This window comes from Labeo rohita, chromosome 9 (assembly GCF_022985175.1).
Source record: "Labeo rohita strain BAU-BD-2019 chromosome 9, IGBB_LRoh.1.0, whole genome shotgun sequence".
Lineage (NCBI taxonomy): Eukaryota > Metazoa > Chordata > Actinopteri > Cypriniformes > Cyprinidae > Labeo > Labeo rohita.
The window spans coordinates 34199035-34225799 of NC_066877.1; the positions used below are offsets into that span (position 1 = coordinate 34199035).

The 26765-nt window shown below is 30.6% G+C and overlaps 1 protein-coding gene across 1 annotated transcript; it reads left to right on the forward strand.

Annotated features, from left to right (window-relative positions):
• Window positions 1-14530: 14530 nt before the first annotated feature.
• Window positions 14531-26765, forward strand: cd302 (CD302 molecule). Its single transcript, XM_051119876.1, has 6 exons — window positions 14531-14671; window positions 19964-20089; window positions 20215-20325; window positions 22545-22727; window positions 25153-25176; window positions 25349-26765. The coding sequence occupies exons 1-6, from the start codon at window positions 14560-14562 to the stop codon at window positions 25549-25551; spliced, it is 759 nt and encodes a 252-aa protein (XP_050975833.1). The 5' UTR covers window positions 14531-14559; the 3' UTR covers window positions 25552-26765.

Consider the following 26765-nt stretch of genomic DNA (forward strand, 5'->3'; position numbering starts at 1 on the left):
TTCGTGTCGTGTCGTTCATTCGCAGCTAATGCAGACCAAATGTCTTAGGAGCGTTCCTTTCTGATTAAAAACATCATTTTGCATTAGAAATTATATTATTAGTTAAACTATGACTGAAAAATGAATGCATCAGTGTTTGGTGTGTGTTTTTTTTCTTTATTACAGCAGCACTGGAGCTACGTGATCATGATCATGTTCTCCAGCATGATTTAAGATGATCCAAAGAGCATCAAGAACATCTTACTATCTCTACAAAGAGTCACATGACTCTTGTTTACTTGCATAAGTGATCTAGAGATCATGTAGATATTATATAGTATGCACTGTAAATATGTTTTCATTTTAAATGGTAACTTTCTTCTAGTGTTACATTTTTAAAATCATATGGCATTTTTTAAAAATTTCCCCCTATTTTATTTAAATGGAAAACTATTATATTTTTTTTTTTAAAAAAAAAGGAAAATCTTTTATTTTATGTCATGTCATGTTATGTTATGTTATGCTGATTTCCAAACCAGGAAACATCATGTAGATAAATAAAATATTTTACAATTTATTCACCTAGATAAATTTATGCATGCTGTCTATGTAATACAACTTCAAAAGTGCAGCTGGAAAAGCCATGACTCTCATTCACAGTTAGTTAGTGACCTTAATATAGTGTCAAATCTGAAATATTTCTTCATTTAAAATAGTAATTTCTTTTTAGTATTACATTTAAAAAAAAATATATATATATATATACAGTGGGTACGGAAAGCATTCAGACCCCCTTAAATTTTTCACTCTTTGTTATATTGCAGCCATTTGCTAAAATCATTTAAGTTCTTTTTTTTTCCTCATTAATGTACACACAGCACCCCATATTGACAGAAAAACACAGAATTGTTGACATTTTTTGCAGATTTATTTAAAAAGAAAAACTGAAATATCACATGGTCCTAAGTATTCAGACCCTTTGCTGTGACACTCATATATTTAACTCAGGTGCTGTCCATTTCTTCTGATCATCCTTGAGATGGTTCTACACCCTCATTTGAGTCCAGCTGTGTTTGATTATTCTGACTGATTAGGAAAGTCACACACCTGTCTATATAAGACCTTACAGCTCACAGTGCATGTCACAGCAAATGAGAATCATGAGGTCAAAGGAACTGCCTGAAGAGCTCAGAGACAGAATTGTGGCAAGGCTACAAAAGGTTACAAAAAAATTTCTGCTGCGCTTAAGGTTCCTAAGAGCACAGTGGCCTCCATAATCCTTAAATGGAAGACGTTTGGGACGACCAGAACCCTTCCTAGAGCTGGCCGTCCGGCCAAACTGAGCTATCGGGGGAGAAGTGCCTTGGTGAGAGAGGTAAAGAAGAACCCAAAGATCACTGTGGCTGAGCTCCAGAGATGCAGTCGGGAGATGGGAGAAAGTTGTAGAAAGTCAACCATCACTGCAGCCCCCCACCAGTCGGGGCTTTATGGCAGAGTGGCCCGACGGAAGCCTCTCCTCAATGCAAGACACATGAAAGCCCGCATGGAGTTTGCTAAAAAACACCTGAAGGACTCCAAGATGGTGAGAAATAAGATTCTCTGGTCAGATGAGACCAAGATAGAACTTTTTGGCCTTAATTCTAAGCGGTATGTGTGGAGAAAACCAGGCACTGCTCATCACCTGTCCAATACAGTCCCAACAGTGAAGCATGGTGGTGGCAGCATCATGCTGTGGGGGTGTTTTTCAGCTGCAGGGACAGGACGACTGGTTGCAATCGAGGGAAAGATGAATGCGGCCAAGTACAGGGATATCCTGGACGAAAACCTTCTCCAGAGTGCTCAGGACCTCAGACTGGGCCGAAGGTTTACCTTCCAACAAGACAATGACCCTAAGCACACAGCTAAAATAACGAAGGAGTGGTTTCACAACAACTCCGTGACTGTTCTTGAATGGCCCAGCCAGAGCCCTGACTTAAACCCAATTGAGCATCTCTGGAGAGACCTAAAAATGGCTGTCCACCAACGTTTACCATCCAACCTGACAGAACTGGAGTGGATCTGCAAGGAGGAATGGCAGAGGATCCCCCAAATCCAGGTGTGAAAAACTTGGGGTGCTGTGTGTACATTAATGAGGAAAAAAATGAACTTAAATGATTATAGCAAATGGCTGCAATATAACAAAGAGTGAAAAATTTAAGGGGGTCTGAATACTTTCCATACCCACTGTATATATTTTAAATCTTTTTTCTATTTTATTTAAATAGAAAAATCTATTATCTATTTTATCTATTAAAATCTATATTTAAAAAAAACATTTATTTAATTTTATTTTATTAAAATAAAATTAATTGTGACAAATCTGAAATATTTCTTTATTTAAAATAATTTCCTTTTAGTATTACATTTTTTTTTAAATATTACATTTACATTTTTTCAAAATCATATCACACTTTTTTCCTCTTTTATTTAAATAGAAAAATCTATTATCTATTTTGTCTATTAAAATCTATTAAAAAAAAAAACATTTATTTTATTTTAATTTTTTTTTTTTTTTTTTTTTTTTGCAGTCTTGGAAGAGTCCAAAATGTTGATTTCAAAACCAGGAAACATCATGCAGATTAATACAATATTAATAAATCAAGGACATTTCTGTAGAGAATAATTTTAGATGTTTTTTTTATAGTTTTAAAATAAATACAATTTATTCAACTAGATAAAATTATGCATGCTGTCTATGTAAAACAACTTCAAAAATGCATCTGGAAAAGCCATAACTCTCATTTACAGTTAGTCAAATCTGAAATACTCTTCATTTAAAATAATAATTTCCTTTTAGTATTACATTTTTAAAAATCATATTTCACATTTTAAATATTTTTTCCTATTTTATTTAAATAGAAAAATCTATTATCTATTTTATCTATTAAAAAAAACATTTATTTTAGTTTAGTTTAGTTTATTTTTTTTTTTTTTTTTTTTTTTTTCAGTCTTGGAAGAGTCCAAAATGTTGATTTCAAAACCAGGAAACATCATGTAGATAAATAAAATATTAAAAAGTCAAGGACATTTTTGTAGAGAATATTTTTTAGATGTTTTTATAGTTTTAAAATAAATACAATTTATTCAACTAGATAAATTCATGCATACTGTCTGTGTAAAACAACTTCTAAAATGCATCTGGAAAAGCCATGACACTCATTTACAGTTCATATTTCTTCATTTATTTCCAAACCAGGAAACATCATATAGATGAATAAAATATTAAAAAGTCATTAACATTATTGTAGATTTTAAAAGATTTTTTATAGCTTTAAAATAAATACAATTTATTCACCTATATAAATTTATGCATGAAAATTTTGAAAATGCAGCTGGAAAAGCCATGATACTTATTTACAGTTCATATAGTGTCAAACCTTAAATATTTCTTCTTTTTAAATAAGAACTTCATTTTAGCATTACTTTTTAAAAAATCTTTGTAAAAATGTTTTAAACCTATTTTTAATAATAATTTAAAGAATATTTAATCATATTTTGGATGCGGTCTCAGACTTTTACACAATAATACGCTACACATGAAGTGCTAAACCTGAAGCATGAAAGAACAGATTTACTGAAAGGATGATTGCGTTCAGTCAGAAACCGATTTCTTTGTATTGGTTTTCAGAGGGTGTTTTTCTGGAATGAGTTTTTCTCTGAGCTTTCACTTCTCTCTCAGTCTGTAATCAAGTAAGGCTGGGATTTCCACAGGTTTATTCTGTTTCACTGTTATTAAAAAAATCGAACACTATGATATCTGCTTTATAGAGCTCAGCAGACGGGTTTCAGAAGTAAAAAGTGCCATTCAATTCTTCTATACAGAAATACATTTTTGACAATAACATGCTGTAGAAACCTTTTCTCTGGAGCTGGAATTCTGTTCTATAGGACTGAATTTAGAAGATGATAAAAGAGCTTATTTGGGCAATGCAATGTAAATAAATAATGCTATAAAACAAGTTAACCCCGTTCATTGGCGTTTACTGAATACAGAAGAATAAATTTAGTCATTTTCGGATGAAGTGAGTTGAAGCTGTCTGCTGTTTGCCTGGTGATCAGCATTAGCACATCTTGACCAGCAGGTGTCAGTGTTTTAGCAAAAATCTTGAATTTGAGGCTGAACTCTTACAACATCATTTGTTTTTAGTGTCAGAAATCCCAAGTGTCATACAATACATTCACTATAGGTTTACCTGGAGCAACTAACTGCTATATATATATATATATATATATATATATATATATATATATATATATATATATGTGTGTGTGTGTGTGTGTGTGTGTGTGTGTGTGTATAATATATGTACACACACACACACATGTAATCTGGATTACATAATCAGATTTCAAAAATTAAATACTTGTAATTAGATTAAATTACATTTTAAAATACCTGTAATCAGACTGCGGTTACTTTTATGCATTACATATTACTTACACAACAGCAACAAATTACTTATAATTTATTGATTCTCCAATTCCTCTTTTTTATCTTTTAAAGGGGTCATCGGATGCCCATTTTCCATAAATTGATATCTTTAGGGTCTTAATGAAAAGTCTGTAACACGCTTTGGTTAAAAATGTCAATGGTAGTGTAAAAAACACCTTTTCTACCTTGCCAAAGTCAGCTCTGCAAAAATCATCTGGATCTGGTTGATGTTGCTTTAAATGTTAATGAGCTCTGCTCGCTCCGCCCCTCTCTTCTCTCAGTGGAGTGACGAGCTTGTTTACTTTAGCCGCATTTAGCCGCTAAACTTGTAAACTAGCACATTATTAGAAAAGGCGATCGCAAAGATTCATAAAATACTCCTTATACTCACTTCTGCTGTAAGTGAAGCTGGATCACGAATGATTCGCGTGAACATAGATGCATTTATGTAGATCGGGAGGCGCATTCCCTTCACAAACAAACATAATCCACTGCATCTTCAGCGGCTCAGATGTCGGGAGTAAATGACGACCACTATGTTCATTATTACATCCAGCAACACAACACCTCAATCGCTTAGGAGTCATTCTTGTCTATGTCCTTGTTCCAGCATCGAAACAATGGTGAATGGACTGTTACTGCTCATTCAAGGCGGGTCTGAGGTAAGATGCTCATGTCAATCAACTATCGTGGGAGCCGCCTCTGTCGTTGTGTTGTCACACAGACATGATGCTGAGAATGGCTTGATTTGAAATGAAAATTATTTTTACAGATTAAATAAAAACCACTGAGTGAATTTTTGTTATAATAGGATGGTTGTGTACACACACTGCCAACACACATTTATGTTCAAACAACATGTAAAAGTGAACTTTGCATCCAATGCCCACTTTAAATTTTCCTTTCTAAAATAGCCAACTGTTTATAAACATTCAGAATGTCTTCAGGTTTTGTGGACATTCACACAAAGATCAGTCATTAGTCAGTGGTGACACAGCATTTGACCACTGATTTACACAAATCATTTCAGGTTTTGTTTCACAATTGCATCAACTACTGATGAACACATAGATTTGAATTGTAGGTTAAAGGAACACTCCAGTTTTTTTGAAAATAGGCTCATTTTCCAACTCCCCCTAAAGTTAACGATGTAACTACAGAAGAGTCAAGTTTTAAATAGGAAAAATATCCTCATTATATATGATCATTTTTGAGTGAGATGCTATCGGTCTAATCGGATTCAATGATCTATGCTAAACTATGCTAAAAGTGCTACCGCCAGACCCGGAGATCGGCTGAATGGGTTCGAAAACGGTAAAACTCAACTGTTTAACTCTAGGGGAGTTGGACAATGAGCTTATTTAAAAAAAAAAAAAAGTGGATTTCCTTTAACCATATTTTTGGAAGGCTTTTTAATTAAAATGCACAAATTTACAAACGTACATGTCATCTGATCCTCTTTCACTGAATATATTTACTTGAAGTACCCTTGAGATTTTAAAATAAATATTTTAATAATTAAGTATCACATTTGCATGTTCATTGGATCCCTGAGGTTTATGGTCACATGACATGCAAGTAAAATAATAAAATATTTGTTGTTTAAAAATATAAGTTTTATGTTGATTAATTTTTAAAATTATATGTTTTAATATTTTTTATGATTTAATTAATTATTAGCTTTTCATTAAACTCATAAACCCCCTGCAGTTTCTTTGTTGTAATATAATGCTTAAGGCACTTCATGTTGTTAATAAAAACCAGTGCAGTATATTTTCTTACTCATTTGTATTTTTATGTCAATATGGTAGAAGATTATCCTATTTAAATCAATGTGATAAATGAGTTAGGTCAAAAGTAATCTAAAAGTAGTCAGATTATATTACTTAAAGTGTGTAATTTAATGGGTTACGTTACTAACTACAATTTTTGTCATGTAATTTGGAATCAGTAACGGATTACAATTTGTATATGTATGTATGTATATATGAAGAGTTCAGATGCAAAACCATCTAAAAGCCGTCTCGGTCAAAAATGAGATGATGATACTGAGTGAATGCTCCTGACACATAGTATACGTCCATCAAATACTTTTACTTCAAACTCACTAAATTCCAGCCTCAGCCCAATCAGAAGTACCAGTACTTACATAGAAACATACACAAAGTAGCCAGAAAGAAACGCTCATTTTAAAGAAAAACGTCAGATGGATTTAGCTGGTTTTGCATCTGAACTCTTCATATATATAAATAACACTTTACTTAAACCCTTTATATATAATGCATTTTATAAGTTGTTTAATGCATTATTTATGTCGTAATTAATGATGTATTTATAACGCACCTAAAATGCATTTTATGATCTCATGAATAATTGTAATCACAGTTATAATACAATATAATCCTTATCTATTTATCGTTACACCTTTAAAAAGTAAAATGCATTAAAACACAAGACAAAAAACTTTCATATATTATGCTTTTTAACTTTGGTTACAATTATTTATGAAAAGACATATAGCACTGCATTGTGGATTATGAATACCTTTATAATGCATAAGTGTTCCAGCTGTATGACTGTCAGTCATGCAGTCGAATTTGTGCAGCTTCACATTCACAGACATACAGACGTATCAGATCAGATGGTCCCAACTAGGTCCTGGAGGGGTGTCATGTTTGGGTGTGTGGAGGGTTTCGGGGCTCTGTGTGTGTGTGTGATGACGCCCTACGGGAGGCCGAGAGCAGCAGACGTGGAGTGACAGTCGGATGGCAGCTGCCCGCTCTCTGCCACCTGTGTCCAGTACAGAGACACGACCCCACACACACACACTCCGTATACTCATTTATTTTATTCAGTGATTTATGTGCAGCCAGGCACAGCCAGTCACTGCTAGATGTTTAAGTTTTGCAGCTATTTTCAAAATAAAAAATGAGCAGTGCAGTGACTATAACTAAAATGAAAATTATTTTTTTTTATATTAAATTAGTAATTATTTTTTAAATAAAATAATAAAACGTTGAAGTGTTAATATTACTAAAACTTCAACAAAAATAAAATAAAAACAGAAAAATTCAGATAAATAAAAAACAATTAAATTTAAATAAAGCTGAAATAAAATAAAATAAAATAAAATAAAAATATTGCACACAAAACTTGAGGGGAAATGTTACATTCAAGTTCTAAAATTAATTAAACAAAAATATAAATATACAGAAATATTTAAATTAAACAAAAACTAATAAAAATGATAAAAGCACTTAAAAAATTACTAAAACTTAAACTGAAATATGAAAAACTGAAAATCTAAAAAAATAAATCTTGTTCAAAATATTAATAAATGCTAACCCTAACCCTAACCAGTTATATGGGTCAGTTTTTTTAAATTTACATTTATACATCTTCTGAAAGCTGAATAAATAAGCTTTCCATTGATGTATGGTTTGGTGACAGGACAATATTTGGCCAAGATGCAACTATTTGAAAATCTGGAATCTGATGGTGCAAAAAAAAACAAAATTTTGAGAAAATCACCTTTAAAGTTGTCCAAATGAAGTTCTTAACAATGCATTTTTACTAATCAATAATTAAGTTTTGATATATTTACAGTAGGAATTTTACAAAATATCTTCATGGAACATGATTTTTACTTAATGTCCTAATGATTTTTGGCATAAAAAAAATCGATAATTTTGACCTATACAATGTATTTTTGGCTATTGCTACAAATATACCCGTGCACATTGTTAGATGCAAAGTAATGATTATAATAACTATGGAGACAGAAGTAAAGTGTTATTATTAGTAATTATTAGGAGTTTTATCATGAATATTGTTTAGATTTGATGCATCTGAAATCTCTATGTACTTCTTTTGAATAAGTAATTACTTAGTAATCATTAAAATGTTTTATATAGTATAAATGTGTTTAGTTGCCTATATTAGGGATGTGTGTGAATTTGTTTGTAGCTATTGTGCTTTTGGTATTGGTGAAAAAAAGCTGTGTTTTTCTATCATTAGCAGTGTCTTTTTCTCTATTTATAATTCTCTCATGTCCTGCTGTTTTATTCCTCCTGACTTTTTCATTTTCAATCTAGCTATGTTCTTAAGCGTGTTTCTGATGACAGAATTACAGCAGCAGTTCAGATCTGGAGTTGAAACACGATGCAAACCATTACAATTTCCTTTTTCCATTTCCATTTTCAGACACCAAAAGAAACAGAAGCTTAAAACTGTTTACAAAATCAACAGAAAACAATTGATAACATCATATAAACTGCACTCAACACTCTACAGTATTTCTGCTTCTACTATTTAGGCAGTTGAAGAATAGATAATTGACTGAATCTTCATTTGTCATCTGACGTGTCGTGTGAATTCATGTCTCATGTGTTTGTGTTGTGATGTTCTCATACTGTACATCATGAATAACTCTTGAAAGTGGTTTTTAGTGTTATTTGTGTGCATGTGTGTGTGTGTGTGTGTGTGTGTGTGTATGGGACAGTCTGGCGTGGTTTGTGAATGTCTGGAGTGACAAACTGACACACAGATCTTCTCTGGATCCAATTCTTGTGTTTCAGGCAGAAAAAAGTGTGGAGACTTTTGTCTGAATCAGTGGGAAACTCACAATCAGAGGAGGGGTGTGTGTGTGTGTGTGTGTGTGTGTGTCCATGTGGGGTTATGGAAATACACTCACAGTTTGTATATGAAGTTAATTATAAATACTTATAAAGACTACACCATACCCTAATTTTTATTTAGGGAATTTTTATTTAATAATAAAAAAACAGTGCTATTTTAATAACGTGTATAAACATTTATATAAATATATAAATTATTATATTCATAATATTAGTAATATATATATATATATATATATATATATATATATACATGTTCGTAATATTTAGATACTTTATATTCTAGTATTTATTAATATTTAGTTAGCTTTTATTTTTAGTTTTTATTTTCAAGTTTTTAAATACATTTTTATTCATTTTAACTGATTTTGTAATTTTCATTCATTCATATTTCAGTTATTTGCCAAAGCATTATTTGTCATTTTTAATCATAACATTTTTAATATTTTAAAGTTTTAAGTTCTTAATGTAATATTTATATTTTATGTTATTTCAGCTTTATTTCAGTTACTAAATTATTTCTTATTTAATTTAATTATTACTTAAATTATTTTTGTCAGTTTTAGTTCTGGTTAACAACATCACTGAAAAAAAAACTTGTATTTAGAAATTCAATCCGGTTTATCGTTTTTTAAATTTAGCTTTTTTTTAAAATTTATATTCTGATTCTGTTTTACATTCAGATTGCCCCCAGAAAGAAAGAAAGAAAGAAAGAAAGAAAGAAAGAAAGAAAGAAAGAAAGAAAGAAAGACAAACAGACAGAAAGAAAGAAATAAAGATAAAAATAAGAAAGAAAGAAAGAAAGAAAGAAAGAACGAAAGAAAGAATTTATATTAGTATTATATTATATTTGTATTAGTAGAACCATTAATGTTTATATAAATATATATATGGATGTATTTTATATGTATTTTGTTTATTTATGGATGTATGTTATATGTATTTTTGTTTTGTTTATATTTTGCTATGTACAATGCTTTGGCAGTATGTGTATGTATGTCATGCCAATAAAGCAATATGAATTGAAATTGAATTGAAAGAAAGAAAGAAAGAAAGAAAGAAAGAAAGAAAGAAAGAAAAAAAAGATAAAAAAAGAAAGAAAAAGAAAGAAAAAAGAAAGAAAGAAAGAAAGAAAGAAAGAAAAAGAAGAAAAAAAAAAGATAAAAATAAGAAAGAAAGCCAGAAAGAAAGAAAAAAAGACAGAAAAAAGAAAGAAAGAAAGAAAGAAAGAAAGAAAAAGAAGAAAAAAAGAAAGATAAAAATAAGAAAGAAAGCCAGAGAAAAAGAAAGAAAGAAAGAAAGAAAGAAAGAAAGAAAGAAAGAAAGAAAGAAAGAAAGAAAGAAAGAAAGAAAGAAAAAAGAAAGAAAGATAAAAATAAGAAAGAAAGCCAGAGAAAGACAGAAAAAAGACAGAAAGAAAGAAAGATAAAAATAAGAAAGAAAGCCAGAGAAAGAAAGAAAAAAGACAATGTCTTTTGGCATAAAAGAAAAATCGGTCATTTTGACCCATACAGTGTATTTTTGGCTATTGCTACAAATATACCCGTGCTTTGTGGCCCAGGGTCACATTTGTCTGTATATGTTGAAGCTGCCATGTAGGTTTGAAAAACTGGAGAATAAAAAAAGAAAATAAAGAGTGTAATTATATTCTTCTGCTATCAGATTACAGTAGAACAAGCATTGCAAGTATCTTTAATGCAGAATGAGACACGTTCACATGTGAACTTTGCTTTGTAGGTGTCACTCCTGATGGAAAATAACGGGGTCAGCACGGTCCATTTATTGGCCTGACGCTTCAAGGGTTGAAATGAAAAACACCCAGTTCAGCTTACAGTCTCTACTAATGATCTGCTCAATCAGAGCTGAATCAGGTGATGAACATTTACACTGTTCTGTGATGAACTGCGTCAATCCATGCAGGACAGCGCCATCTACAGGACACATTTGAGTGTCACTTTTAGTGTCTCACATGAGATTTGAGGTTATTACTGATTAAAAAAAAAAGATTTATATTAGAAATATTATATTATATATAAATAAATAAAACAAGAGGGAAAAACCATGAACTGAAATAAAATTAAATAATTTTTTAATAAATAATATTAATATTTAATATTAATTTATTAATATTTAAATTCATGTCCCATTTTTTAGTTTAACCTGATGTACTAAAATATCTATATGAAACTTATAAATGAAATAAAATGAATAAAAACTATAGATATATTTTATTAAATATATTTTATAAAATCACTCTTTTTATTTAAAAAAAAAGAAAACAGTACATACAAACAAAAAATGAAATTCAGAATATAAAAAATATCATTAATTATACTAAAATAACACTGATCTGATGACACTTTTAAAACAAAAATATTATTTTTATTTGCTTTTATAAATGCTTAGTAGGTTTTTAAAGACACACTCCACCACACTACTCCTTCAAAACATTTTTTTTAAAAAATGAAGAATAAGCTCTCAGCAAAATGTTATTTTAGTAATGTTGAGCTGGCAATGATCACATATTTATTTTATTCCTGTTATTATTCTAAAGCCGTCTGGTGAGCGAGAGAGTCTTTCAGTTTGTTTAAACAACTGTAACTCTGTTTATTTCTGCACTATGTGTATCAGATTTGATATATAATATTCATAATATTTCCATGTCTGCTTCGAAATAAAGCATGTCCCTAAAACTAGTGTAAATTAGTGTCAAGTACAAACTTTGCTGTTGTTTCAGTTGACCCCAAAACTGGGTTGTGATGTTATAATTAATGCATTACTTTTACATTTTATTACATTTTAATTCAAAATGCAAAACTTAGATAAAGCTATTTGTTTATTTTTAAGACATGTATTTGTTTTTCTGCATTTTTTAAACCTATCAAAGTACCTTTAAAAATTAAAAGCAACCAATAAGAGTCTGATCTCTGACTCTGAGGTCAGTCATGTTATTTTATCCGCGTGAGCTCTTGTGTTGTGGAGTGTAATGACGGCATCAGGTTACTGTTGGAAACACGGGTCAGCGCTCACGTATACACATTCCTGTGGGATTTGATGGCTGAAGGGTCTTTAAACTAGTTAACAGAACCAAAATAACATTTAAAAGGTCATCAATCAACTCTCTGTGCTTTAATCTACAGAATTAAAACTCAATAATGCACAAATTCTCAGATTACATGTGCAGAATATATCACAAAACAAACAAAACATTATATAACCTAAAGAAAAGTAAGCTGGCATGCTGGTCAGGCTGGTTTGTTAGGTGGTTTTACAGGGGTTTTCACCTGGGAGACCAGATAGAACAGCCAAAGACCAACATGGCTCATCATAGAGATCATCTTAAACTAGCTTAAACCAGTTAAGACCACACCAGTTTAGTCTGGTTTAAGTAGTTTTTTTCTTTGCTTAAACTCTATAACATCTAATTTCAAGAATTAAAATACTTTATTTATTCATTCATTTTTATTTAGTTTAACTTGATGTACTAAAAGAACTAAAATTTAAAAATAAATAAAAACTTCATACACATATGTAAAAAAAAAAAATAATAATAATAATAAAATACTATAAAGTACAAAATTACTCAAACTGTCATTAAAATGACAATGAAAACAACGAATAAAAAATGAAAAATAATTCTAAATATTAAATAAATATAGTAATGCCATTAATTATAATAAAATAACATGGTAAAAATATTTTTTTTTATTTTCATTTAGTTTAACTTGATGTACTAAGAAAACTAACACTTAAAAATGAAATAAAAACTATATAGATATTTTTGTTAAAAAAAAACAATAAAAACAACAAAATTACTGAAACTTTCATTAAAATGAAAACAAAGAATATAAAACTACAAACTAATTTAAAATATAAAAAATATAATAGTATAATTAATTATATTAAAATAACACTGTAAAAAATAAGTATTTATTTAGTTATATCCCCTTTTTATTCAGTTTAAGTTGATGTACTAAAAAAAACTAAAACATAAAAATAAATTAACATTTTATAACTTATATAATTTATAGATGTATTTTTGTTTGAAAAAAAAAACAATAACAACAACAAAATTACTCAAACTTTCATTAAACTGACAATGAAAACAATGAATACAAAAAATTGGAAATATAAAAATATAATAGTATCATTAATTACACTAAAATAACACTGTAATATTAAAATATTAAATTATTTATTTTCCCATTTTCATTTAGTTTACTTTGATGTACTACAAAAACTAACATTTAAAAATTTAAATAAAATGAATAAAAACTTTATAGACATATTTTTGTTTAAAAAACAATAAAAACAACAAAATTACTCAAATGTTCAAAAACGAATTAAAATACAAAAAATAATACTACCATTAATTATTCTAAAAAAAAAACACTGTAAAAATCTTTATTTATTTACCTATTTTAATTTAGTTTAACTTGATGTACTAAAAAAAACTTAAACTTTAAAATGAAATAAAATAAATAAAAAAAACCAAATATTTAAAAATTTAAATAAAATGAATAAAAACTTCATAGACATATTTTTGTTTAAAACACTATAAAAACAACAAAATTACTCAAATGTTCATTAAAATGACAATGAAAATAAAGAATACAAAAATAAAAACGAATTAAAATATAAAAAATAATAGTATCATTAAATATTCTAAAAAAACACTGTAAAATATTTATTTTTACCCATTTTAATTTAGTTTAACTTGATGTACTAAAAAAAACTTAAACTTTAAAATGAAATAAAATAAATAAAAAAAAAACAAATATTTAAAAATTTAAATAACATGAATAAAAACTTCATAGACATATTTTTGTTTAAAAAACAATAAAAACAACAAAATACTCAAATGTTCATTAAAATGACAATGAAAATAAAGAATACAAAAATAAAAACGAATTAAAATATAAAAAATAATACTACCATTAATTATTCTAAAAAAAAACACTGTAAAAATCTTTATTTATTTACCCATTTTAATTTAGTTTAACTTGATGTACTAAAAAAACTTAAACTTTAGAAATAAAATGAATAAAAACTTTATAGAAATATTTTTGTTTAAAAAACTATAAAAACAACAAAATTACTTAAACCTTCATTAAAATGACAATGAAAACAAAATACAAAAATATAATATAAAGAGTAAAACTACTTAAAAATATAAAAAGTATAACAGTATAACTGATTATACTAAAATAACACTGTAAAAAAACAATACTTTATTTATTTATCCAATCAGCTTCTAATAACTATTTACAATTTCTCTTTTTAGTTATTTTATTTTATTTACTCCTCCATGTTTATCTCCTATATTGTCTATTTCTGTACTATACGCTGTTTATTTGCTTTAAAAATGTCGCAAAGTTATAAAAATCGTAAAAAAGAAAACTTTACCGTTGACATTGTGCGTGTGCGTGTGCGCGCACGTTTGTGTGTATGTGACGCGTTCCGCGCGCAGCCATGATAACTGCATTTGTTGAAAACATGGACACCAGATCTCGTCATTTTACTCTGTTTTACATCGTTTTTCTCACTCTTACGTGCCATTTCGCGCAAGGAGAGGACACTCTCGGTGAGTAGTTTGCTTTCGGCGAGTGTTTGAGCTGTTAAGCGTTTAATAACAGCTCGTGGCTGTTTGTTTTATGGCGATGCAAACAACAGTGAACTTCAGCGCTTACTCGAGAAGTTCATTTGAGACCTCCATTCTTCTCCCCATGACAAACTCTTACAGATTGTTTATTGCATTGTTATTTAAAGGTTTTGAAACTAAATGTCAATTAACTTCTCTACAAGTTAGTAGCTCTGCATCACTGTCACGAGCTGTGACTACTAACTTAGTAAGACTGGGGAAAACACTAGTCAGTGAAAGAGGAAGCTCCACATATAGCCTGTTTTGTTTTGGTAATAGCATAATTACAATTATCAGTAGTGTAAACCGTAATGAAGACTCTTTTGTCATGTTGTTTCTGTTTTGGGTGACAGTGACGAAACTTTCTGGAAATTTCAGGGAATTTGGGCTTTCGATAAGTTATGATTTTCGTTGTATAGTTATGTAACAGTGAGAATACTGTTGTTATTTACATAAATTTACTTATGAACACACTTCTATGGTGCCAAATGACATTTACGCTATAATACAAGTCTTCTGAAGCCATTCGATAACTTTAGTCGTTAATGACATTGTCCAAACATCATTAGGGCCCGAGCACCGATGGTGTGAGGACCCTATTGGAATTGCTCAGTTTCTTCTTCTTCTTCTTCTTCTCCAAAATGAATCGCATTTTTGAGGGCCTAAACATGCTCGAAAAGTCATGAAACTTTGCACACGTATCAGAACTGGCGAAAATTTACGTCTGATATGGGGTTCAGAAGTGGGTGTGGCAAAATGTCTCAATAGCGCCACCTAGAAAATTTCAACGGAGTGCGCCTCGAGCTATGTTTCACCTACATGTATGAAAATCGGCGCACACATGCAACACACCGATACCTACAAAAATGTGTCCAGGTACGAAATCCAAATCCCAACAGGAAGTAAGTTATTTTGATTTTTCCCGGCAAATTTTGTGTCATTTTTGCCATTTCCAGGCGTCGTACTTGAACGAACTCCTCCTACAGATTTATTCAGATCAACACCAAATTTGGTCAGTGTAATCTTAAGCCCTTTGTGACATTAAATTGCTTAGATCTTGAGTTTTCACTGGAGGGCGTGTCCATGGCGGCCTGTCAAATTTCGATGTTTCGCCATGAAAAACGAAGTTGTTATAACTCAGCCATACAATGTCTGATCTGCCCCAAACTTCTCATGTTTTATAAGAGTCCACTCCTGAACACATATCCATGACCATATTTAGTTTTAGGCATAGCGCCACCTACTGGCAACAGGAAGTGACATGTTTTACTCTGTAACAAACTCCTCCTAGAGGTTTATTCAGATCAACACCAAATTTGGTCAGCGTAATCTAAAGGCCTATGCTATGTTAAATTGTGAAGATCTTGAGTTTTCATTGAAGGGCGTGTCCGTGGCGGCCTGACAAATTTTGATGTTTCGCCATGGGAATAGAAATTGTTGTAACTCAGACATACGATGTCCGATCTGCCCCAAACTTCACATGTTCGATAAGAGTCCTGGCCTGAACACATCTGAAGGCCAGTATTCCATTATAATCATAGCACCACCTGCTGGCAACAGGAAATGACTTATTTTACACTATCTTAAACATGCAATGTCCAATTTGCACCAAACTTCACATGTTTGGTAAGAGTCCTGACCTGAAGACATCTAAAGGCCAATATTCAGTTATAAACATAGCGCCACCTGTTGGCAGCAGGATGTGTCATGTCTTACGCTAACTCAAGCATGCCATGTTCAATCTGCACCAAACTTCATATGTTTGACAAAAGCTCTGGCCTGAACACATCTACATGCCAATATTCAGTTATAGCGCCACCAGCTGGCAGAAGGAAGTTTGGCACATCTAAATGACTGACATATTTCTCCTAAATTTACTATGTGAAAAGCATAGTGCCAACCATTCGCCACCGATCGGCGGTGAGCCCGGGTGCGAGGGCCCTTTCATCGCTGCTTGCAGCTTTAATTATTTCTTGCATTTCTTGCTAGAAAATGTTATGAAATGTTATGATGAAAGCTGTTTTCTTGTTTCAGAACATTTGGAAAATATTGTGTAAGTCATATGGGCTGCCATGCTTTTGTGAAATATTGAGAAAGTTGTCCAAATGAAGTTCTTAGCCATGCATATTACCAGTGTTGGGGAAAGTTACTTTTAAAAGTAATCCGTTACAGTTGCGTTACTTAGTTACTTTTCATGGAACGTAATGCGTTACATTACTATTGCGTTACTTTTTAAATCTGGGCAGGGCTTGCTTTTGTGTTTTTAATATAAAACAATTATAATGTAAAAGCTCTTTAACACTAAAAGTAGCATCACTGTCTACTAACTTAGTAAGACTGGGGAAAACACTAGTCAGCGAAAGAGGGAGTTTCACATATAGCCTATTTTGTTTTGGTAATAGGATAATTACAATTATCAGTAGTGTAAAACCATAATGAAGAGTCTTTTGAAGTTGTCATGTTGTTTCTGTTTTGGGTGACAGTGACGAAACTTTCTGGAAATATCAGGGAATTTGGGCTTTGGATGAGCTTTGATTTTCGTGCGTGCAAACGTAATTGAAATTAAGCCGTTATTTTTAAAGTAACAGACTGCAGTCTTTCGTTGTATAGTTATGTAACAGTGAGAATACTGTTGTTATTTACATAAATTTACTTATGAACACACCTCTATGGTGCCAAATGACATTTACGCTATAATACAAGTCTTCTGAAGCCATTCGGTAACTTTAGTCGTTAATGACATTGTCCAAACATCATTATTTCTTGCTAGAAAATGTTATGAAATGTCATATGGGCTGCCATGCTTTTGTGAAATATTGAGAAAGTTGTCCAAATGAAGTTCTTAGCCATGCATATTACCAGTGTTGGGGAAAGTTACTTTTAAAAGTAATCCATTACAATTTTGCGTTACTCCTAGGGATGTTCATTTCGGTTATTTTTCCTAGCCGACGCTCGTTAACCGATTATTAACCGTTAACTGACAAGATTATTTTAAAATAGAATTTAATTATTTTAGAAAGGATAAGTGTCTGTGACTCGTTAAAAATACCAAAATTTGTTTTCCAGTGATTAATTTTACATGTGCAAAAAGCAGCAAACAATAAAACATGAGGAATCGCATGGACGCATCACATCACGCACTTGCAGCGCTTATGCCAGCGGAGAAAAACATCATAAAGCTAGGCTATATATATAATGAATGAATAGGCCTATACAATAAATATTTTTACTAAACAAAATGAAAGAAAAAACTGAGCAACAAGTAGCTATAGTATGCAGAGTTTTTGGTTCATTTTTGTGCTGCGCGAAAGGAAGACGGCTAAAAAGCGTCTTCCTATTTTTTTCTTTATTTTGCAAAAGCACAAAGTTTTGTTTTTATTGTGAATGTACACAAACAAACGCAAACCGTTTACAGTTTTGATTATCTGTATGACTAGAAGGAGTCGTTTCCACTGTTAGAAGGAAAAAGCCTTTCCATTATCATAATAAAAATACAGTCAGCCAAACATATGAAAAAAAATCACACTGCTTAATCGTTATCAACACACTGAAGTAATATTATGCCAAACCATTTGTTTTATGTGGATACTGGAATGCAAGTGAAGTACAAAACCAGGTTTATGTAATAAATAATATTTTGGCATTCAAATACATCTCAAATATGTAAACATTTGGATTCGTTTCGAATGAGAGACCCGACCTTAGTTTCACTTTCACTTTAGCCTTAATGAATTTATTTTGGCTTGGCGTTTATATATCCTAGCTTCTTATATTTTACATTCTTGTTCTTTACTGAATATTGTTAAATTGAAGAATTTTTTATAGAGTGAGGGGAAACTAAAATAGCCTAGCCTATGTTTATAGTGTTTGTAAACATTTCGCGTCGGCTTCAGAATGTAATAATAAAATGCGACTTATAGGCCTAGACGATCTATCTTTTTTTTCTCTCCAAAATGCAAGTTTATTTTATTTTAATCATCCAGCAAATGTTTTAAAGTATTTTGATCAGTTACTGGGGAAAAAAAGGCCTTTTAAACCGTTTAACTGATTGTATTAATCGGCCAAAATTCTTTCCGTCGGTTAACGGTTAACCGGTTAAAATGAGCATCCCTAGTTACTCCCTGATTGCGTTACTTAGTTACTTTTCATGGAAAGTAATGCGTTACCTTACTTTTGCGTTACTTTTTAAATCTGGGCAGGGCTTGCTTCTTTGTTTTTAATATAAAACAATTATAATGTAAAAGCTCTTTAACACTAAAAGTAAAATGAATTCACCTCAGGCTGAAATAAAAGTGCATTTATGCAGGAGATCACTCTTTAACTATAAAAAAAAATTGAAGCACAAATGTTAGTTTATCTAAAGTAATTTTTGCTTATTAGTATGGTTAAATTGCATCATTGAAGGTCAGCAGCAAAGACGCTGGTTAATAAAATGGGACTAAATACATAAAGGAAATTTGTTTTATTTAACATATTTAATTATTGCAGGGTTGCATCATATTCTGAGTTTGCATTTTACTGTTTTTATTCATTTTTAGGGAATACTGAATCTGTTTTTTGTGAGTGAGATGAATTAATGCAAAAATAATAATGAAAAAACTAACTGGCGTTACTTATTTGAAAAAGTAACTCAGATATTTTTTTAGAAATTCTAAAGTAATGCGTTACTTTACTAGTTACTTGAAAAAGGTAATATTATTACATAACTCACGTTACTTGTAATGTGTTACCCCCAACACTGCATATTACTAATCCAAAAATTAAGTTTTGATATATTTATGGTGGGAAATTTACAAAATATCTTCAGGGAACATGATTTTTACTTAATATCCTAATGATTTTTGGCATAAAAGAAAAATCTATAATTTTGACCCATACAATGTATTATTGGCTATTGCTACAAATATACCCATTCTACTTTACGACTAGTTTTGTGATCCAGGGTCACAAATGACACCATGAACTGTTGTTTCAGTTCAAAATGTCTTCTTATGTGTTCTTTAAAAGAAAAAAATTAATAAATCTTTCCTCGCTAAAATCAAATGCTGCATTGGTTATTTTTTTTTTATTATTATTATTTCTTATTATATTTTTGTCGTCATATGTTCTGTTATGAATAAATGGCTGTTAAAATAAATCTTTAAATTGCAGTGAAAGAGAGCTTTTATCACTTGTTGTCTTGTGTAGTTATGCCTGGTTAGGTTGTTGAGTTACTTAAAAGTCGTGTCTATACAGACTGCCCTGCAGATGGACGCACGTGGTTGCCGTTCAACGGAGACTGCTATCACTTCGTCCATGGAAAAGAGGATGTCGCCAAAAGCTACACCCTTCAAGATGCAAAATACATGTGCAGAGGATTTGGTGATTACTTTTTTTTGTTTTTTTTTTTAACAGTTTGCAAACTGTAACACGCTGGAATATCTAAACCTGCATATTGTTTTTATGCACTATATGGTACAGTTTAACCTTGCCTTTTGTGTTTTTAGATCTCTTGACAGTAAAAAGCGCCAAGGAAAATGACTTCATCATTACGTACAGTCCTTCTGTATGGAAGGATAAAATGAGAGTCTGGCTTGGAATGTCCTACGACAGCGATGGTAATTTAAAAAAAATTGTAATCTTTTTTTTTTTTTTTTTTTTTCTTTTTTTTTTATTATTACTTATCTTGTGTCTCAAAACCAAGTAAAGTCTGTCTTTAAACTTCTTAATTGAACATATTTCATTATTTACTTTAATCTGGAAAGTAACACCCACTTTGCAGGAGCCAGTCAATTTCCTTAATAAATTCAAGTTCCACCTTTGAATATCCTGTTTAATTCAGAAATACATCAGATTACAGAAGTTATATTGGGTTGCGGATACAATATCATATTGATTTTAAAGTTTTATTTTTACCAAGAAAGTAAAATTTTGATGCTTTATAGATTTTATAGATGTATTTTTGGATGTTTGGGAAAAAAACAACAAAACTACTCAAACTTTCATTAAAATTACAAAAATAAAAATAAAAAAAATAATAGTATCATTAATTATCTAAATCTTTATAGACATATTTTTGTATAATAAAACAATAAAAACTACAAAATTACTCAAACCCTTATTAAATATCATTAATTATACTAAAATAGCACTGTAAAAATATTTATTTATTTACCCATTTTCATTTAGTTTAGCTTAATGTACTAAAAAACAAAAAATTATAAATTGAAACAAAGTTAATAAAAACATACTTTTGTTTAAAAAAAAACAACAATAAAAACTACAAAATTACTCAAACCCCTATTAAATTGAAAATAAAATATGTATGCAAAATAAAAACTAATTCAAATATAAAAATATAAAACTAATTCAAATATAAAAAAAAAAAAAACTAATTAAAAAAACAACAAATTAACTCAAACCTTTGTAATAAATTCAAGCCCCACCTTTGAATATCCCATTTCATTCAGAACTAGTAAAAAGTAAAATGTTGGTGTAAAATTGTGACTAGTAATTTTCAAATTAAAAATATAAACCATAAAAGGTTTTTCTAAAGAATTATGTTGAATTTTACATAGAAATGTTTGTTTTTTTTTATTGTGTAAATTTTAGCTTTTTGTTCTTCACTATGTAAATCTTATTTAATTGTTCAGTAAAGATTAACTAAAATAGAACTTGCACATTGATTCAAATAGTAAAATGATATAAGAGTATAAGATATTATTAAAAAAACAAAACCTATGCAGTACATGTTTAAGCAGATTATTGGATGTGATCCAGCTTTTCTAAACTGGAATGCAGCTGAACTTGACTAATCTGTTCAAACCAGAGGCCATGGCAGAGAGTTGTTTACCAGACTGTTGCCTAGTCCGTGCTTTTAGTTGAGACTGTTAAAGGAGACGTGCCTTGGAAAATCTTCACCAGTCTGTCTAGTTATTTTTGAACGTTATATCTGGTGTTGCTGACAGCTTGTATAACTTCCAAATGAGTGAATCATGCACACTTTTAAGTTTTAAAGGGCTGCCTTATGGAAAAATAAACATTTTAGCACTGGTTTCACACTCTCATGTCATTCTTAGCTCTTTTGTACATAAAAAAAGAAAAATGAAATTTTATGCAGAATGTTCAAGCTGTTCTTTTTGACTTGTTCTCAATTCAAATGGTACAAATGGTAACACTTTGTGCAGGTTTGACAACACTGACAGGTCTAAATGGTGAGTAAATGGTGAGTAAATGATGACAGTCTTTGTACTGGCCCTTTAAAGTTGCTCTGTATCTTCAGGTTATATCAGTAGTCCATATTTAATGTGCATGTAAACACACATTCAGTTTCCCGAGCTGTCTTCCTCTAGTGCAATTTTCACACGTGTCATCTCACAACACAAGGAAATCCTGTTATTTTAGTGGCTGATCGGGAAGTTTGCGGATTCAAAGAATACATTATCCACACCCAGACCCCAGACGCTTTCAAGTGAAAACTATAGAAACATAATCCAAACGCCACTTGTTTGCATCAGTCTGTTTAGGCTTCATGATGAAAGGCTTTGCTTAGTTATTGAACAATGTTCCAGGGGACAATGTGAACTTTGATCGTGTTCATGGATCAGTAAGAGTGACCTGATGTGACACAGATTCAACAAGCTTTGCAGTCTTCAGTTTTGCAGTTTCATTTATTAGGTGTTTACATGTTTTTATGCCTGTCAAACTTAAACTTTCGGCTTTATGTCATTAAGGTAATGTCATCTAGGTGAGGTTTTGTTGAAAGTGCATGAATGAGTTGTGAGTTTTTGTGAAATATGTCTCATTAAAAATATATTTCTCTCTATGTGTCTTGCAGAAGATGTCTTTAGGTGGAATGATGATAACAGCGTGTTGGGCTTTAGTAACTGGGAGGACGGTGGCAATGATGACACTGATCTGCCCTTAATGGACACGTGTGTCGTTCTTCACTCCAACACAGGGAGATGGGAAAACGTCAGCTGTATGGATGAACCTGAGAACGGAGTAGTGTGTAAGACGAGTAAGTTCACAACTCCTTTCATTATGATTTTTGTTCAAGTTTTAGTAATTTTATGTGTAGTTATTGCTTGTTCATTTTTTTTTTTTTTGGAATGTCTATTTGTTGGCAGAGGCTGTTTACACTAACTCTTCCCATTAATGTGTTCTCGGTCTAGTCAATACTACAAAAGACAGTTTAACATCAGCTCCAGTGGCGTAGATAGTAAAGCGCATGCCGTAGTCATATTTGACGCGATTGACCCAGGTTCAATTTTTTTTTCCTCCAAATTTTTTTTCCAAATTACGTGTCACATCAGAAAGGCTTTTATTTTCAATAAAAATGAAGGAAATAATTGAAAAGTTGCAAATAAAGTAGCATCTAGGGTTAGGGTAGGTGTAGGGAGGCCTTATATTATCCCAATATGGTGGCATCCTTTTAATAATTTAAATTAAATTTATAATTTGCACTCAATACATTATTAGGATATTGCATACTGTAATACTGAAGTGCAGATAATTGCCACTATTTGCAGTAAGTAGTATAAATAGCAGAAAATCCTCCTAATTTAACTTAGTGTAAATAGAATCCATAGCTGCATGTAGTGTAAATAGCATCTATTGCTAAGAAAATATGCTGTTTTCACTTAGTGTGAATAGCATCTATCGTTATTTACACTTAAAAGTGGCAAATAGCTGCCTTTTATATATATATATATATATATACTACCGTTCAAAAGTTTGGGGTCAGTACATTTTTATTGTTTCTTTTTTTTTTTTTTTTTTTTTTTTTTTTTAAGAAATTAATACTTTTATTCACCAAGGATGTAATAATTAGAAGTTTATTAAAAGTTAATAATAAATAATTTACATTGTTATAAAATATTTATATTTTGAATAAACACTGTACTTTTTAAACTTGTTATTCATGAAAGAATCCTGAAAAAAAAAAAATCACAGGTTCCAAAAAATATTTGGCAGCACAACTGTTGATATTATCCAACATTGATCATTCTAATAATAAATCCGCATCTTAGAATGATTTCTGAAGGATCATGTGACACTTAAGACTGGAGTAACAGCTGATAAAAAATTCAGCTTTTCATCACAGGAATAAATTCTATTTTAAAGTTTGTTAAAATAAAAAACATTATTTTATATTGTAAAAACATTTTGCAATATTACTGTTTTTTTCTATATTTTTAATCAAATAAATGCAGCCTTGATGAGCATAAGAGACTTCTTTAAAGACTATTACAAGTCTTACTGACCCCAAACTGAACGGTAGTGTATGTATATATATACATATACATATATATATATATATATATATATATTTTTTTTTTTTTTTTTTTTTTTTTTCATTTATATATATATATATATATATATATATATATATATATATATATAAATGAAAATGAGAAGTGGTGCTTTGGCAAATAGCTGAAATAATTAGTTTATTTCTATTTCAAAAAACCTTTTTTTAAGTAACAAAAATCTTTTTATTTATTTATTTTTTAATAGTTCTAGTTAACTATAATAACCCTAGTTCTATGGTTAGTGTTTTTTGTTTTTGAGAACGGAGTAGTGTCAATAGAATCCATTACTATTTGCACTTAGTGTAAATAGCCTCTATCACTATTCACGCTTAGTGCCAATAGCCGCTGCCTTTTTTACATTTCTGTATAGTTTTTATTTATTTTTATTTCAGTTTTAGTTATTTTAGTACATCAAGTTAAACTAAATAGCTGAAAATAATTTGTTTATTATTATTTCAGAAAACCTTTTTTTTCTTTTTTAAGTAACAAAAATGCTTGTTTTTTTTTTTTTAATAGTTCTAGTTAACTGTAATAACACTAGTTTTTTGGTTAGTGTTTTTTTGGATGCCCAAATTACTCAAAAATCAGTGATTACATACATATTTAAATACATAAATATTATTTAAAATATTAATCATTAAAAAAACTTAAATACTTAATAAAACATTTAAAAAATATTTTAAATAATATTTTAAATATTAAATGACCAAACAAATGTTGTATTTCATTTTTGCATTTATTTGCGTTCATTTTTCATTTTTATCATTATCTTTGGATTGTTTTTAATTTAAGCACCTGACGTTTCATTTTAATTTACAGGGTCATGGTTGTCGACGCGTCACACAACATTACTGAATGTCACCTTTCAAACTCAATTTCTTTGAACTTTCTAGTTCTTACATATTCAAATACTTATTTTAAGATGTATTTTTGAGTAATTTGGCCCTCCATAAGTTCCAGGTGTATGTACTGATGTAATATCATAATTTTGCTGAAGTATAATCAAATGGTACATTTGTGGAAAGAACATGCTAGTGCATGTTTATGGTTTCCAGTGTTATTGAAAGTAAAATTTAGTTGTGTTTTGCCCATAAAGATTTGAAAATGTAATCTTTCTGGTTTGTTTTTCAGAGGGAGTCTGGATAAGCCGACCAAGTAAGCATAATCTTATTTTTTGTTGTTATATACATATTTTTGTTGTTAATGTGATTTTGCTGTTATATCTGTGCACTCTTCCCCCCCCAAGAGACATAATGTCCATAACTGTGTTAAAATTTGTTCAAAGCCATCACGTTCATTGTAAATCATTCCTTCTCCTCATCTCTAGAGGGCAATCCTCTTCTGTCAGCTCTGGTTATCCTCAGCGTGGTGCTGATCCTGGTCGTTTCTGCGGTGGTTTGGTTCTTTCACCAAAGAAACAACAGTGGTTCATCCCTCCTAAACCTGATCGAGTACCACCCGCCCTTCAGATCCCCTTCCAGCGATCAGGCCTGCTTGGTAGAAGCTGAAGAAGTCGAAGTGGTACCTTAGTGATTTTCATCCGTGCCCAGGTTACATAAGAGATTGTGAACTTTTCCCTTTTCACTGGTTCCTCAGCGACGATCCACGCAGAACAAAACGAGGCAGTCGCAACTCAAATGATCTCTTTTTCTGGGGTGGAATTGAGGACTGTTGCAGGGAAATACGGTCTGTCTGAATGCCGTGTGTGAAATAAATGTAAAACAGTTGCTGGGGTTTTATTACACAGGAAAATTAAGCACATTGATCTTTCCTTCTTAAAGACTCAACTGTTTAGTGACACTATTTGCTTTACTAATATTTCCTCTGAGCTGCATCATGACGCTTTCTTGAGATTAGTTTCATTGTGTCCTTAAAGCTAATCATGTCCACAGGCTGAAAAGCTAAAAGTCAGAAATGAATCTAAATTTTATTTTCTTTGTATCTCTTTCTCTCTCTCTGTATGTGTGTGTGTGTGTGTGTTATAATTTGGTTATGTGCTCTTGTGTGTGTGTTTAAATATAATCATACTCAGATAAAATTTAGTCAGAAAAATAGTAATATATATATTGCTCTGCTCTCATCTTCTGTTATTTTTTCTGAGAAATAATTGATAATTAATTGAAATTGACAATTGATTGCAGCTCTTTTCCATAAAATATTTCATAGTGACCACTATCAAGCACCAAAACGCTGTATATGCTGCCATATATTTTTGTGCACTATAATTTGATTTGTTTGAAAAACAGAGTGAAGTTTTAAGTCCAGTTTTCAAGTCCAGTTTAATCTTGTCCTTATTGTAGCTCCTGAAGCTTTGGGATCATGTGGTAATGTTTTATGTGCCAAATTTGCATCCATTTCTGTTCCGTTGTGAGATTTACAAAAATGGGAAGTTCTGTCAGATTTCTTCCTGGCATTAGGACCAGTATTTATTTTCTGGCTTTCTTAGATTAAAGGGTTAAAATTCTGTGTTTGTCACTGCTAGCACTGTATAAGCAACTCAAGTTTTTTTTAGGATATGAATAATGAATGATGATTGCCAATCACTATTTTATAAATGTTGTTGTAATTGTTTTTTGTTTTTCTGTTTGGGTTTGCCACTAACAGTCTTCTGTATCTATATTGTGAATGAATCCAATTGTGTAAACATTGATTAAGGCTTTATTATCCATACATGAGCAAGCCATTTCTCAAAGAGAAACTAATCAAGTGTTGGTCTTTCAAAACGAATAAAGATTCGTCAAACA